The 17,724-nt window shown below is 38.5% G+C and overlaps 3 protein-coding genes across 5 annotated transcripts in view; 1 reads left to right on the top strand and 2 right to left on the bottom strand.

The window, feature by feature from the left end:
• mgat4c (mgat4 family member C) overlaps positions 1-17,724 on the top strand; it is a 198,990-nt gene that overhangs the window by 132,828 nt on the left and 48,438 nt on the right. The gene's annotated exons all lie outside the window — the stretch shown is intronic.
• Positions 7,632-13,741, bottom strand: LOC103031823 (epidermal growth factor receptor kinase substrate 8-like protein 2). Its single transcript, XM_022679648.2, has 5 exons — positions 12,651-13,741; positions 12,380-12,470; positions 10,392-10,569; positions 8,341-8,473; positions 7,632-8,194 (listed from the first exon to the last, which is right to left on the bottom strand). Exons 1-5 carry the CDS (start codon positions 12,759-12,761, stop codon positions 8,117-8,119), a joined length of 591 nt encoding a protein of 196 aa, XP_022535369.2. The 5' UTR covers positions 12,762-13,741; the 3' UTR covers positions 7,632-8,116.
• Positions 13,733-17,386, bottom strand: eps8b (epidermal growth factor receptor pathway substrate 8b). Its single transcript, XM_049483707.1, has 2 exons — positions 17,316-17,386; positions 13,733-14,466 (listed from the first exon to the last, which is right to left on the bottom strand). The coding sequence occupies exons 1-2, from the start codon at positions 17,324-17,326 to the stop codon at positions 14,244-14,246; spliced, it is 234 nt and encodes a 77-aa protein (XP_049339664.1). The 5' UTR covers positions 17,327-17,386; the 3' UTR covers positions 13,733-14,243.

The following is a 17,724-nucleotide window of genomic DNA, read 5'->3' as shown; positions in this document are numbered from 1 at the left end:
TCTATCTACCCATGGATACAAACAAGGTGCTACTAGTATACTCCTCCTAACTGTCTACTTCAGACTAGACACTGGTCTGTGGTGTTTTGCTTTCACAGATTTTCTAAATGAATACTTGCACGTTTATTCCACTGAACACCACCATGTGCTGGTTGCTAGTATTCACACCTGAGATAAAAGTAATAGAATGCTGTGGAAGATCAACTAGCAACCTCTGGATGGGCTCTAAAGCAGATGAATTGTCCTTGCTTTGGGGCTTCTTATATTGACTTGACTTGTCTTGAAATGGAGAGGATGTGACAGGGTGCATTAAGTTGATCTCTCTCCTCTCAGTTGGATTAAATGGCTATCCTTATACATTAGCCTTTAGCGAAAAACCCACCATTGACCACCCCTCCTGCCCCGTTTCTTTGCCCTTATGTCTGTCCTCCCCATATGGACATTATTACGCTTTATGCGTGATGACTGTTTATTCTTTACAGATTACACATTAAGAGGCTTTCCACACTTGGGAATCAATCTGCAAGTTGCCAGTGTGCACGGGTGAGCCGCGCCACTCTCTTGAATGCTAAGAGAGCTAAGTGGATCAATGTCTTTCCCTTTCTCTGCCCAAAGCAGGGAGATGCAAATCTAAATTGAAGTCTTGGGTGATTTACGAAGGAGAGAAAGAAAATGAATGGCTACAGATGTCGAGGGGGAACACAGCAAAATAATTCAATTACCTAAGTGTGGAATGACATTTGATCTAATCAGATCTATTAATGCCAGCGAGGTCAGGCCAAAAGAAAAGGGCACTCTTCTAGTTAATAGCGATTAGCAGGCCCATCTCGAATGTCTACGAAGAGGGGAGGAGAAAAATGTCATTTGAGGAATAAAAAGGCTGATAACATGCCTCTTTTCACCTTTGAGCTGGCTGCCAGACTCTGCCGACTGAATCTAAATCATACAGTACTCAGTACCTTAAAGGGGGATTTGCTAAGTTTTAAGAAACTGACCTCTAGCAAAAACACTGGAACTGTTTTGTTCCTGTAGATCAGAACACAAAGCATGCATCTTAAATAATAGGTCTATGCTTCTTCAGTGTTGCAATGTTAATTAACATCATTCTGAACAGATTTCCCTTATTCTAACAGCGCGAAAATGTTTTAACAAAGCTAATTTTTAACAAAAAATAATAAAAAACTCTAAACTCATTTTCAGAGAGACATTTTGTCTAATCATGCTCCCACATACTCTCCAAACTCATGGTTCTGCTGCTATTCACCCTAATATGTGATATGTGTTGCACACTGCAATTTGTAGACTCTTAAATGTAAAATTATACACATTTAAACACACAGTACCAGTCAACAGTTTGGACTCACTTTAAATTCAGTGTTTTTTTTTTTTTTTTCTCATTATTTTAAAATGTTCTGCATTGTAAATTAATATTAAAGTCATCAAAACTATAGAATTCATTAGTAAACAAAAGTGTGTTAAACAAACCAGAACATGTTTTAAATTTTGGATTCTTCAAAGTAGCACCTCTTGCTTAGATGACAGCTTTGCACACCTTGGCTGGATTTTCTCAGTAAGCTTTATGAGGTAGTCACCTGAAATTGGCTTAGATTGGGCCCAAAAAATCCAACCTGACCCAGCCTAAGCCTGTACACTTTCTGCCAGTGCCCGACCCGATTTGCCACATAAACTGTTGTTATGAGCCTGAGCCCGAGCCCGGTTTAAACCCCCAATTTTTTTATTATTATTTTTTTTTTTTGTTTCTTTGTTAAAATATTTTCGCATTGTTAGAATAATCGAAACCTGTTCAGAATGATATTAATTAACATTGCAACACTAAAGAAGCATAGACCTATTATTTAAGAAAAAAAATTATTAAGAACAGGTGCATATCAAGTGCGTACTGCTGACAAGTGGAGGAGCTCACGTGAGCTGCTTGCTTATAACATTCTTACTTTTTTTTTTTCTTCTTTAAAACCACCTACATCAAATCAGAAAAAAAAAAATCTTTTTCTTGAGCCTGGGCATCGGGTGAATCTGGGGATCAGTTTTTTTTTTTAAGACACATAATAATCATGAGCTGAAGCCATTGCTAAAATATGCATGTTACAGATCTTAAATTGAATGAAGTGAGATTGAAAATACTACTAAAATGACTACATGTACTAAAAAGAATATATGCATAATTCTTCGTTAATTCCACTCAAAATCAGATATTCTTTTTTTCCTTTTTCCTCCCTCCTCTGTTCATACCGGATTACAAAAACAACCCCAGAATATTTCAGAGCGTGTTTCAAACGAGTAAACGCCCTGTAATCCTCATGAACAAACACGAGCGCGAAGAGGAGGAGGAAGAAGAAAAGAGGGAAGTTTCGGCAGGAATTCTGCTTGATATTGTCAGCTCACTTTCTGCTTATGCATGTGTTTTATCCTCTCTGCTCTAAGTGGCACATTACTTTGCTGTATCTCAGGCTTAAATTCAGCTTTATTGTGCTGTGCTAATCCACACCCCGGGAGGCGCTCGGGGAGTGTGTGTGTTACATGTGCTTTTGAATAGATTATTGATTAAGCGTTAATATTTCATTTCCGCTCGTGAATGGAATGTGCTTTGCAAACTGACACTCGCATTAAAAAAGAGGAGGCTGAGGGTGTTATTGCGGGGCGTCGGCTTTCGTCAAAGCAGTTCATCCTCGGCCCCGCCCCCTCCCGGAGGTGCCCCCATGCGTGTTATTGTCTTCTATTTTAAGTGCCTCCCCGCCGAGCGAGGCCCGGAGAGAGCTGAGCGGGAGTTTGCCGGCGTCACTCTCCCGCAGTGCAGACAGCACCAGCGTGTGAGTGATACGCAGATTTAGCCGTCCGTCCAGGAGGAAAAAGCTTCATTCCTCTCTATGCACACACACAATAAACACACACACACACACACACACACACACACACACACACACAGCAGCAATCCCCTGTGATGGTTCTCTAAATGCCACAATGCCAGATTTGTCTCAAGTTATGGCTGTTTGCTTCATTGCAGGAAAATGTCAAACTAACGATATTTTTCGTTATGACCCTCGGTAGGGTTGGGTGATATTACGCTAATATAATATACTCCAGAATTTTAATAATGTGAGGGTATCTCAAAATGAGGATGTGTCTGATGTCAAATTTATGTTTTGTATCTATCTAGTGCATTACGGAAAAAAAAGTGTATTAATTCATCTGCATTACAGAGAGTCACAGACGGGGGGCGCTGTAGGAGCTCAGAAATGTTAATGGCACTCTCTGAAAATGTGACAAAGCCACTAAACCTGGATGCAAACAGTTAACAACACTTACTCCACTCAGACCATTTACTCCACTGTTTAAATATTTATTCTCTATAAATTAGTGTATTGAATTGAATTGAATTGAATTTGTTTAATAATTTAAAAGTACATACACTAAACAACAGGCACTTCAAGACATTGTGTATTTTTTATATGTATCATCTTATTTGATATATTTTTTTCCTATTTTCTCCCTATTTAGCTATTTTTTTTTTTTTAGTATTTTCCCCATCACTAGTGAAGCCCCAACACAACGAGGGTAAAAACTAGCACATGCCTCCTCCGACACATGCAAACCACGCCTCTTTTTGTACTGCTGCTGATGCAGCATTGCTGATTAGCCAGCAGGATCATAGGAAAGCTCAGATGCTCAGTTCCGATCATGTTAAAAGTGATGTGGCGAAAGAGCGCCATCTACCCACACAGAAAGAGAAAGGCCAATTATGCTCTCTCAGGGCTCCGGCAGCTGATGGCAAGCTGCACAATTAAGATTCGAACCAGCAAACTCCCGCTTTAGCAGCACTTTAGATCCCTGGACCACTCTGCACCCCAAATGATTGTGTATTAAAACAGAATAAAGCACTAAGGCTTATTTCCATTGTGGCCCTCCACAATTTGAGTCTCTGTTATTTAGATGGAACACGCTCTGTGCTAACATTAATTAACTAATCTAGCTCTGTACGCTTAGTTGCCTGGCTACAAGGATCTTTTCTGTGACATTTGTCACAGTTGCTCTTTAGGTTGTTTTGAACTTCAGATTTTATTTTAGTGTAAATACAACCATGTAAACACAAATTCCTGTTCTCAGTAGTGTAGTCCCCCGTTTGTTTAGTCTACCGTGGCAAAATAAACCAATGCTAACAGTGTTTCCAGGATGGCACATTCCAGTCTTTAAATTAATAAGTTGATTAGGTTCACGGCAGGCGAGAGCTTTTATTTATCATGGTCCGTATCTCACGTGAACACTAATACCTTTTCACCTAATTGGCCAGCCATTTGGAAAGGGCCTAAATGATTTATCATTGACCATTTTAAATCTGTTCCATTTTTACTTGGGTCTTAGATCACTGTCATACGATGGGCTAAATGTAAAGGATTTTCATAGCATTGAGAGAGAAAGAGAGTAAAGTAATTATCCAGGCTGTACTGCAGGGCTGTGTGTTTTTGTGCTTTTGTTTAGGAACACCTGAAAAGAACAGGGGTGATCTGCAATATCAGGTCTTAAGAAGAAATGTAAATGGTTATCATTTAAATAAATGTTTTTTTACTCCAGAATCTAGTGTAAAATCATTTCCTGGACAGTGGAGCTTGTTGCTCCATTAAAAAAGCAATTTGATATATTTTTGTTAGTTCAAAATGAATGCTAACTGAGCAGGAGTTTCAGTACTTTTAGCGTAATGGTGTATTAGCAGGTAAAATTAGTCATAATTTGGATTCTATTAAACACCTACACAGTAAATGTGCCAGTGGTAACATTTAGCACCAGCAATGCTGATTTAACACTAAAATGTTCATTGAACCCAGTCAAATTAATCTTAGTGCTCTGTGAATTCTGTGAACTGCAGTAATTGCTGAGAGCTTGGAGAATACTGTACACATCATTCGACTAAGTTTATGGAATTCTCACCATTTTCACCTAGTTTGGATGTCTGCATTTGCACAATTTGCACTGTACAAATAGCATAACACCCTGTTATACCAGGCCTACCTTACATCCTGCACAAGGTGCATCAGTATGCTTATTGCTATTTTGCACCCCGCCAACAGTCTATTTTCACGCCTGCATTGTTTAAGTAGCATCTAGCTGTGGCAAGCTGATTGGTTTATTGCATGTTATGCCCAAAACACATCCATGATTAATTAATTAGAGAATTAGTATACACCTTTTGCATGTTTCAAGCCGGGCAAGGCATACTTTTCCTGATGTTATGATAGCAAAGAAACACTAACACTCCCTTAATTAAGTAGTGTGGTGCTTGATTGACAGTTTGCCTAGAAATAGCTAAAATACAGAATGATAACCATATGATTAGTTTTAAAATGAGAGATGTATTAATGTATTTTTACGACGTGACATCTGTAATATTTATCACGGGTTTGCACGAGACAAGAAATATCAGCTTAAATGATTAAAATAGGTATGTCAACTCGATTTATGCACTGCTGTCACCTTCAAAAGTGTCTTTTAACCCACTTGTATTGTGGGTTAAACTAAAAATCTTGACTAAAATGTCATGTAAGCTTATAATGACTTACCTAAAGCTGTGAGAATCATCATGAGCTTTGAGGCTCTTTGGCTCGTCTTTTGGATTTGAGTGGTGTACTGTGTAGGCTTGTACAAAGTACTTGAATGACCTGAAGTATCCGTGCCGAACTCCTTGAGCGCCTCCATACTTCAGAAAAGTCACAAAAACTCCTTTCCCACAGGATATGACAAAATATTTACCCACATGCGACCCACAAATGATGATTATAATCTTAGGTTATTTTTACAGCTAGTTTTACAGAAAGAAAAAGAAAACTTTTGCAATTGCATTAATAATTGCATTAAACCACTTCCCCAGGTAAAGCTAATTCCACACAAATAGGGATTAAGTGTGTGTATATTTATGTTTGTGCTGTATTTTTTAGCTTTGTGTGTGTGTGTGAGAGAGAGAGAGAGAGAGAGAGAGAGAGAGAGAGAGAGAGAGAGATTCTGTATTTGCGCTTGTGGATTAGTCGAATCCCTTCAAGCAAACCGTATAGAATCATCGCACCTCAAAATATCAGCCTCACTGCGTGTGCATTACAGTCATTGTTCTGCAGAGGACTCAGCTGAACTGGCTAGTTATCCGTGCTTTGATGTTCTCTGTGGAAAATCCCATCATTAAGCATGGCTTCCTGCCACGGATCGCAGTGACAATACGTGACCACGTCCCCTGGCTGCTCTGGTCCAGAGCTCTGCTGACAGTGCACACAAAAAGGGGCGAGCGAGCGGCGGACAGAGACCACTCGGGCTGATTCTGAACATGGGACAGCACTCACTGATGCGTTCACCATCGAGCTGAGAACTGAAGCAACATGACAGTGAAAGCCAAAGCCACGGTTGCGTGTCCACTGCGAGGGGAAGCGCGGAAGCTGTCACTCACAGCTGAAGACATTCAATCGTGGGCTTTTTGTAAGGTTTGAATGCCGTCTTTATGGCTTAACGACTCAGTGAGTGGCAGGATCCTCGCCGTTGACTGTGAGGAACAACTGCACGATGATGGCTGTGGCAACCCAGTCATCACTCTGTCACAGATTAAGATTGAAGATGCGCCGAGCTTATGTAATGTCCTGCTGACGCACGGGCCCGACTCACCAGTGTCTGCTCAAAATGGCCCTATTCTCCACACATTAATTGTCCTTGTAGAACAAGATGTGCTGATGAACTGCCCGTCATCGGATTACTTCCCTTTGACGTCAGTCAGTCAGTCAGAGCACTTTATAACCTCTAGTACAGTTCACATGCCAAAGAACGAAAGTTGTTAACGATAAAAATATAATAGCAAAAAAATCACTTTTTGTTTCAGTGTACAGAAATCTACAAACTGTTGCAACATAAACGTAGTTTTAAATAATTTAAATAATTATATCTTGTGCAATTTAAAACACTTTCCTGCTTAAGGTTCCTATAGTGTTTAGGTGGTAGCTTAGATGTTGCCAATCGGTGTTAAACAAGTCAAACAAGTGTACTTGTATTATCATGACATAAAGTCATGAGTAATTGTTTTTTTGTTTTTTTCCCCCTTTTACTCAACTTCCACTTGTAATGTACTTGTAAATTAGTGTAAGAACCCTAATATCTGGCACGATCGTTGTTGCAGCGTTGCTCAAGATAAGATTCTGTAGTTCTTTGTTTCAGCTAGATGACAATATGTGAACCCTATTAAAACTAGTGTAGATCACTGTTCAGAGTGCACTACTCACAAACTTTCAAATATGTGTTATTAACATGCCTAATGTTGGAAGCAGAATACAAGCTTTTTTTTCACGCCACTAACTGGATAACCCTCTCAAGAGTGCATCACTCAGCCCAGTACTGTGCAGTGAGCATCAGAACATAGCAGAGCTAGTATACACAACGAACAACACCAATTTAAGTTCAACATCATTTTAAGAGTAGTTACAAAGCATTACAGAAGTCCTGCATGATGATGCATTACCAAGTTTGATTGGTCTTTGCCTTGATTGGTATCGACATTCAGGTGATGATGGTGAAGTTGATTTGTATTGGCTTCAAAAACACTGAATTATTAGACTTCCTTTAATAATTAGTCTAGTCTAGTAGATATCATTAAATATATATTTTTAATACGTTTAATTGTCATAAATGTGAAAGTTACACCCTTTATCTGGTATACTGATTCTGTTTAAAGGTTTATTGTCTTAAATACAAGGTTCAGTATATCAGAGATACTTTCAGCATCTATAACTTTCCCAACAAAAACATTTTTTTAACATAATTCTGCAGGAAGAGCCACAAATATTAATTCAGACTTCATTATATACATACAGTCTTCTTCCATCTTGTCTCACAAACAGATTCAGTGCAAATAGACAAGAATAAATAATACAGGATTAGCATAAACAAGCGTTCGGATCCGTTCCGTGTCGCGCGATTCAGCAGCTAGTGTTCGATGTGGTATATTACAGAGGCTAGTGACAGCATTCACTGAGTTATTCATTCCCACTGTGGTGAATCTGGGAGTGTGTTAGGTGAGCAGTGGAGCTGAAAGGACAGGATGGAACTGGGTTTTGATTGACAGGCAGATTGAAGGCAATCAGTCCCAAGTAAAAGCGTCCACCTCCTGCTGCCGCCGCCTCATGACTTCCTCCAGCTCGGAGCTTCCACAGCTCCTCTACAAGAGAGAGAAAGAGTGTGGAGAGAGTTTATCACACACATCTGCGGTTATGAAACAGGCATTAGTAGTCTGGGTGTTCTCATGAGTGTTTATGCTGTTAATTAAGCCTGATTTGTCGCTGATGGGCTTGTGGTTGGACTGACCTCTATCTGGGCCTTCTGCACACTGATCTGGCTGAATACCCTCGCGCCCTCATCTCCACACACCGCTCGCAGCTCGTCTTTACTCAGAGAGAAGAGCTGCTCTCCAGACAGAATACCCAGACAGTCCACCACCCTGACAGGAGAGCATACAGGATACAGAACATCATTAAAAGAGATTTACACACTGTATCTTGAAAGAAATCACTTAGGACAAGTCACTGTTCTGTATAAATGATTCTGTCTTTTTACTTAATGCTATTTTCTATTATAGTGGGTACCCCCTTCTGCAACACCCTACCCCTGCACATAGATGAATATTACAATAATTACATATTCTCTGTCTCGACTTATATAGTTATATGAACTTAATACACATTAACAGCCCACAAATACAGCTACAAACCACAAAAGTATACAATAGACAACAACAATCAATGCTTAATATTCCTACAAGTACAACCGTTCAACAAATATCACTCATTTGTATACCTACAGAACGCCAGGGCAGCCAAAACATTAAGTACACACAAAAAACTCACTCAAAAGTCATGTGAATTAGTTTCACATTGAAGAGCTGCTTTGAACAAGGCTCTTTAATTAGATACAACACAATATCTGTCTAAATTGCAGTTGCAATTCCATGATCATTAGCTAACTATTAAACTAAGCCAGCATTCGCTTCGTTCAGCTCCTTCATCAGAGCGCTAAGAAGGGGTTAGGCAGCCATGGCCCCGCCCTGTAGTGAAAATCATGAATCTGATCGGTTAGACTGTGATATGACTTTGCTAAAAGACTAATTACTACACCCTTTACAAAATCAGTTGAAGGGGCACGCAGACACAAGGGGGCAGAAGCCATTTTAAAAAGCAGTTTTGATTGGTTAGTACCGCTGCCAGCCAGATATTCGTCCTATAGCAACTGAAAAACACAAACTAATGCTTTTTATTACCTGATGTTTTTATTTTAAGTTAACTCAAGTCACCAAACTTGGCAAACTGTGTATATGCTGAATGATTTGTGGAGTTTAAGGTATGTAAGTCAAACATTTTTCTTGATTATATTTTGTCAAATTATTTTTTTTACTTCTATACTCTAGTACTGAGATTCTGGGTTCTTTTAATACCTTATAAAATCTCTTTTATTTTGTCTCAAATTTTGCTTTTTGTTTTCTTTATGAAAATATGTGTCATTAACTACAATTATACAAATGATGGCAAAATAGCACTGTATTTTTGTAAATGTATGTGTATAGATTCATTATTTATCATTTACCTTTTAGTGCAGCAATATATGTGTATCAAATGAAAACACATGAGGTAGATGCAGTAGCAAATTTTTTTCTATAGAACAATGTGTCTCCATTGTTCAGCTCTCATGAGTTTATTAACGTAAATTATGTCACAAACCTGCATGTCTGCGTGTGTCCATCAAATAACGTAAAGCAGCGCCATGTCGCAAAACCACAATATGAAGCTTTTTTTTGCGAAGATTACTTTATCACTTTAGTTTATGTAAAGTTACCACGCCAATACATTTTATCATAGCCTACTTTATATATTTGCATGAATAATTGATTAAAGTACTGTAGGAACGATAGGGACGATAAAAGGTAAGTAGCACGATAGACACTTTTCTATTGTCCCCACGATATATATCGTCATATCGCACAGCACTAATTCATACACATATAGTCGTATAACGTAGTATAAGTGGCAGTTTCTTCACAAGAGACCCGAAGTAGCACTCATACTCATTTGGTGCGCACCATTTGAAAATCAGTGATCAGTACTCATAACAGATGTATGTTGTGATGCATGTTTGCATATTCTATATTCTGCATATTCACATTGTGGAAACTATAGAGTCCTTATTATATTTTACCTTACTAGGTTTGTATTAAAATGCATTTGTATTGGTTTGGTGTACACAGTTGCACCCTACAGGCTGTACAGGCTTTCTCAATGTGAACTGAACCAGGTTGTGTACCATAACACTCCTGCTACATACTCAGACACACACAAGCACGAGCATTCAGGCACGGCTCCACTCACGGCCTGGAGAAGCCCTTGGCGTTGAGCCAGGCATGGACCTCGTAAGGCTGAGATTGATAAGTGATGGGAGCAGTTCTGGCGGAGTGTTCCACACGGAAGTTGCGAGCAGGTGGCTGAGCCTTGCTGTCCGTGATCCGCTTCAAAAGCTCATCGTTCATCTCCTTCTGCTGGGTACGGTCTACAGAGAGAGAGAGAGAGAGAGAGAGAGAGACGGTATTGGATAGAGAAGGCTTTCTGTTCTTGCTTCATCCTCATACTTCTAGAGCTGTCTCTAAATATGTTATTTGATGTGTTTAAAATCATGTTTTTGATTAAATACGTTCAGGAATATCTGTTTTTGTTTTTGTTTTTTAGCAGTAGAGATGTGTGATAGTAAAGAAACTTTTTAAAGCCTTTTAAAAGAATCTTCTTTTAATGTAAATGTTTCTAACAAAATTAAAGGTCTCTTAACACTCTTACATCTCTTTAACAAAACCTGTTTTTTATGAAATCACACAGAATTAATTTATTGTTTTCCTACAGTTCTTTTATGACTTATTGAAGCAAAACTTGATGAATTGACCTGACCAGCATGCGTAGAGGGGAGTGTAAAGTGCCAATTATGCTATGCGAGCATTGTGCTAAATAAGGAATCTTAGGTAAACCAATCCTCTGGCTGACACTGGAAAAATCAACAAATAATAAAACTACAGAAGAATAATAGAGACATTTTGACTTAGACTCCCAGGAACCAAGTAGAATACAGTAATAGTGGCACTTATGTTGTTGCACCACCCCTGAGTCCAGTATAACCAGTGTAATAACACTGGCACTTAGATTGTTGTGCCACACAGGAGTCCAGTATAATAATACTGGCCCATAGATTGTTGCACCGCCTGGTAATTTATTAGAATACATTAATACTGGCACTTAGATTGTCGTTCCACCCAGGAGTCCAATATAATAATACTGGCACTTAGATTGTTGCGCCACCCAGGAGTCCAGTATAAAAATACTGGCACTTAGATTGTTGCGCCACCCAGGAGCCCAGTATAATAATACTGGCCCTTAGATTGTCGTTCCACCAAGGAGTCCAATATAATAATACTGGCACTTAGATTGTTGCACCACCCAGGAGTCCAGTATAATAATACTGGCACTTAGATTGTTGCACCACCCAGGAGTCCAGTATAATAATACTGGAACTTAGATTGTTGCACCACCTGGGAGCCAAGTAAAATAACATTGGCCCATACATTGTTGCACCACCTAGTAATTCATTAGAATACAGTAATATTGGCTCTTATCACCCAGGAGCTCAGCAAAATAATGATGGCACTTAGATTGTTGCGCCACCTGGTAGTTCAATAGAATACAGTAATACAGCACTTAGGATAAAGCACTTACTGTAGATTGTTGCATCAGCCAGGAGCCCAGCAAATAATGATGGCACTTAGACTGTTGCACCACCTAGTATCTCATTAGAATACAGTAATACAACAGCTAGAATACAGCACTTAGGTTGTTGCATCATCCAGGAGTCCAGGAAAATAATAGTAAAGCTTACATTATTGTGCCATCTGAGAGTCCCATAGAATAATAGTGGCACTTTTGTGCCACCCAAAAGCCCAGTAAATGAGTAGTGCCACTTTTACTGTCGCACCACCCGGGAGCCTAGTCATAGTGGCACTTAGATTGTTGTGCCACCTGAGAGCCCTAAGCCATCCATGTGGGTGGAGCACGAGTAAATATATTCAACTGAATCAAGAGAGATAAAAAAAGAGAGAAAGAGACACACACACAAAGACAGAGGACATAAGCAAGATGGAGAGATGATGGAGAAAAACAGATGGATGGGTTCTTTGGACAGGATGCAATCTATGTATATAGCAGCACTCTCTCACTATGCATGCACTTTTACCACTCCACTGCATTCCTCCGCCTGCACTCACTCACTCCTCCCTCTATCTCACAACTTCTACGAGGGGCAGATAAAAGGAGTTACGCACTGTCTTTGTCCCGCGAGGATTTATTCATCTCCACACTCTCGCCATGATTTACCGAGGCAGGGGGAGAGCTAGCTTTGTACGGATTCGCGGCCTGCAGAGAGAAAGAGTGCGGACAAGTGAGAGAGAGAGATAGAGAGAGAGAGACTATACAGCTGCCACACTGAGGTGGCTATGTGTTTGCAAAGTGTTAATAATGAATGTGAGTGCTGGTAAGGGAGAGTAGAGAGAGAGAAGGGGGGGGGCGTGCGAGGTTTGGGGTGAATAAGGGTACCTGGCTGTTGAAGAGCGCAGCCCGATTGTACTGTACTGTCTCTCCCTCCTTGACTTCCTCCAGCACGTTGCAGGGCACATAGCCCAGCTGACCGCTGCGGTTCCTCAGCATCCACCACTGCTTTTCATTGTTCAGCACCTGGAGGCCATGGCACGCATGCCCACTTACTCACACACACAGCTCACACGCTCATAGTCACACACACAGCTAGGCAGCTGCAACACTTTTTCAGATTTATGTCATATCGTCTTTTTTAATGTTACAGTGATGCGGATTGGAACTGTATCAATTAAAGAAGAGCTAGTTTTGTCATTAACTGACAGTTCCTGATAAAACTGACCTGCTGAGTGCTAAGAACTAAAACTTCACAAACACTAGATTTTGTTCCTGTTTTACTTTAATTTCACTTAAAACATCAACTAAATATACAGCTCTGGAAAAAATGTATCTGATTTTGCTATTTACAAGTAAAATGAACATTGTTGTTTTATTCTATAAACTGCGGACAATATTTCTTTCAAATTCCAAATAAACATGAATTCCAAATTAACATGAGAAAGGGCTGAAATAACAAAAAAGATACAGAGCTTTCAGACCTCAAATAATGCAAAGAAAACAAGTTCATGTTCATAAAGTTTTAAGAGTTCAGAAATCAATATTTGGTGGAATAACCCTATTTTTTTAAATCATAGCTTTCATGCATCTTGGCATGTTCTCCTCCACCAGTCTTTCACACTGATTTTGGATAACTTTATGCCACACCTGGTGAAAAACTTCAAGCAGTTCAGCTTGGTTTGATGGTTGTGATCATCCATCTTCCTCTTGACTATATTCCAGAGGTTTTCAATTTTGGTAAAATCAAAGATACTCTTATTTGTTCCAGAGCTGTATATCATTTGAGTTAGAGGACATACATCTGAAATAAAAATAAATAAATAAATAAATAACATTCTAAATAGTATAAACTGTTCATTTTTACTTTCGTGCAAGAATCATTTGTTTTTTATGACATGAATACATTTGTCCATACATGTTATATACATATACACTGATCAACCATAACATTAAAACCTGTCTAATATTGTGTCTGCCCACCAAATTGCAAAATATTTCACACTTCCAAGATTCACGAAAACCTTACATTTTTTTTTTTGCTGTGTTCATTTTGGTTTCAGACAAAACGTTTAATTTCAGAACATCCTGTATGTTCAGAGGCAGAGCCTTACATTAGTTTATCTTGCTTTAATTAAAGCTTAATCATATTATTAAACATTGACATTTAAGCACAGTTCAGCTTAGTTTTGTTTCTTTGCTTTTTCAGTTTTGAGGCTTTTATGAGGCTATTTTTTATATCTAAATGTATGCACATATATTGCTCCAGAATAATATTTTTACTCTGTTTTCCCCTGAAAGTTATGAAGGTTTCTTCCTTCTCCTTGCCGTTTTGCAGATACAAAGTTTGTTCATGACTGCGACATAATGCAGGTTAATTAAGCTACATTTTTGTTGTTTTTGCATATTTAAAGTTGTTTTTTTTTTCAAGCATCCTGCCAGTGTACAGTATTTCTAGTGTGTGCTGCCCATTTGTAACCATTACATCAGCCCACAGAACAATCTAGACCATGACCCCAGATTGACCCCAGTCTCCTGTTTCTCTACTCCTGTTTCCCACGCTCTGTCCTCCTCCTCCTCCTCCTCCTCCTCTCTCACGCTCAGCTGTACCTGCAGCACATCGCCCTTCTGGACGGACAGCTCGTTGGCGTTTCGGGCCACGAAATCGTAGAGAACCCTGGCGCGCTGGCCGTCGCTGTTAGACCTGCACAGTCAGGAAAAGGGGCAACACTGTGAAAAGCTGGAGGGCGCTCAAAAAGATGTGTCAGATAAAGGAAAGGGCCTGTGATTACAGCCTGAATCAGGTCTGCAGCAGCCAACCACAGCTGCACAGTCAGCACACACTCACACACACACACTCACACTGCATTATTTTGGGAAGTTTGCCTAGAGTCATATTGTTGGAACACTTGATTCTTTCAGCAGAATGGATCTCTGCTGCAGTTTATAGCCTCCCTTTCTGCTGTAGACCTAAAAATGCAGCAAAAATGTAAACAAAAGGTATGAATTCAATAACCGCAGTCCCTCAGGTTAAACAGCTGCTGATCGCTGTGTGTGTGTGTGTGTGTTTCTCCTGTGCATCTGCTTTCCTCTGCCAAATAGGGCAGGTGCTTAATGCTGTCAGTCTCAGACAAAACGACCCAGAAAGCGGGCAGCCTGCCACGGATAAACAACTCATTAAAAACCACTCGCAGAACAAATTCACTTTGAGGAAACTCTACAAATATGATAATGCTGTGGAGTGTTTGTGGTGTTTGTGGGCGCAGCACAATTAGATCTGAATAAGTCTGTCTGTTTAACTTCTTAACCTTTATTAGAAACTGCAGCAAACTATTATACTGTATATACTAATGTAACAACTAACAAATATATACATATATTACACATATATTACTTTTAATACTGTTGCTTTACCTACCACTACTATTATTACTATTACTTTTAACACACTGTAAACCAAATAAATTAAGTCTGTTTTACATAAAATTAGAGATTTCCAAACAATACTCAACATTTTTAAGTTAGATGGATATTTGTGGGCAGATATTAACATTCAAACTGAGATCTTTGAGTTGAATCAACTTATAAGAACTGAGTTTAGTCTGTTGCCATTGGCAGCTTCTTTTCCATTGGCTTCTGTCACAATCTATTTGCATACTGGGTGTGTCCAACAGTTTCTGACTAACACTCACCATCAGTGTGTAGTGATTCACCCGGGATACCTTAGGTAAACTTGTAGATCATATATTATGATTAAATGCTTGGTCTCTGTGTTGTAGCTGTAGAACGAGCATCATTTACTGAGCTGCAGTAACTCTGTGTTCTCGCTGTGCTCTCAGTACTTTTAATTCTTAACTGTTTTCTTTCATCTACTTTTCTACGAGTATTTAAAAAAATAGTTGAATGAAACCAGAAAGAAGACTTAATACAAGTTCAGGTAAATATTAATTTGAAATATATATACATATATATATATATATATATATATATATATATATATATATATATATATATATATATATATATATATATATATATATATATACATATATATATATGTATTTGTTAAGTTCACTGTACTTAAGAATTATATTACATGAACCTAAAATTTATTAGGTAATCAGTTACAACAAAAGTTTTGAGTTTAGTCAACTTATCGGGATTTACAGTGCACTTCAAGACCTACTATTAATGTACCTGCTACTGATCCTATTACTATTGCTACTATTAATACTATTACTATACCTACCAATACTATTGCTACTATTACTCTATACTATTACTCTTACTATAACTACTACAATACCTACTATTAATATACCTGCTACTGATCATATTAATACTACTATTATTAATACATTTACTATGCCTACTATACTTATACCTTAAATCTCTGTTATCACTATACCTACCCTTATTATTTCTGCTCTTACCATTACTGCTAGTAGATCTATAAAAGTGTTACTATATCTAATATTACTATTACCAATACCATAGTTACTACAACTAGACCTTATAATTAAGTTACTACCCCGACTGCAACCTGTATATTATTATTACTGTTATACCTACTGCTTTTACTAGTACTATTATTACTACTACACCTTCATTTACTACTATTCCAATCAATACTAACACTATACCTTAATCTACTACTATTAATGTTATTACCATACCTAATTATTATTACTATGGTATTACTATTACTACTAGTAGATCTACTAATGTTATTACTTTACCTACTAATTTTACCAGTACTACAAGTACTACAACCTACTGCTAAACCCAGTAATAAAGTTACTACTATTACTATTATACCTACTACTTTTACTACTAATACTAAATAATAATCATGTTTTAAATACTGTATTATTATAGATTATCTAAACTACACCGACTACTACACCTGTTACAATTACTACTACTATTACTACCAAAAAAATAATAATAATAAATAATTTTCGTCATCTTATGTTCAAAACAATATTTTACAGTTTACATAGTTTATAAACTATATTTACTTTCTGAACTGGAAACCTCCATATAACATAATTTCCACTGACAACATTTTAGAAACATATTTCTATACACTCTTTACTAAACAAAAGTTATAGTAATGTAACCCATTCTGCTGCTATATGTAACCATATAACCATAAACTATTTATCCAGTCATACATAAGATCCATTTATCCAGCCAATAAAAAAAAATAAAAAATAAGATGGTTCTGTGAGTAATTGTGGTTTAACATTTAGCATTTGCCTTTACCATGCTAAATACATGCAAATATCCCCCCCTTTACAGGTGTTGGATATTGTTCCAAATTGTTTGCATTCACATCAAAACGAAGTGACACTCACTCATCTTTTTTAAACATGTCTTTCTGACTAGAACTCATGTTAAAATCTGTGTGTGTCTCTGCAAATCAGATTGTATTCCAGCCTCATTGGTGTCATATAATGTAAATCAGCGCTGTAATGTTCCAGAAGAGAAACTACAAGTACGCTACATGAGAGAGAGACGGATTTCCAAGTATTATAACAAACAACTTACGACTCAAGCATCCTTTATCAGACGAGGCCGTGCTTGCTTTGCCGTGAGCTCTGCACCTTCTGTCTCAGTGGAAAGAGAATTCGATGTGCTCCAGCCTGTGCATGCAGTGTAGGTCATGAATATTTTAGCAGGCCTGCATAAAGCGTGGAGAACTTTAAACTCCACGCACTGGTCCCCATGCATCTTTAATGCCGGAGCCTCCTCCCCTCTTTCTTGTCCGGCAGCGGGGGAAGAGGATAAGCTCTGCGGTCCGGTGTCCGGCCTCAGCCGGGGCCCTCTTGTTCTCCCCGCATAAATAAATCAACACTCTGAACGCTCGAAAGCAGCACGCCGTTCCACTACCAGCAGATTTGTTTTCGCCTCCGATTGCAGTTGTGTTTACATGCTCCAGATGCTCAAATATTTTAGC

This window comes from Astyanax mexicanus, chromosome 9, assembly GCF_023375975.1.
Source record: "Astyanax mexicanus isolate ESR-SI-001 chromosome 9, AstMex3_surface, whole genome shotgun sequence".
Classification (NCBI taxonomy): Eukaryota; Metazoa; Chordata; class Actinopteri; order Characiformes; family Acestrorhamphidae; genus Astyanax; species Astyanax mexicanus.
Note: the sequence above shows the minus strand (reverse complement) of the source record. Positions and strands in the feature narration are given on the sequence as shown.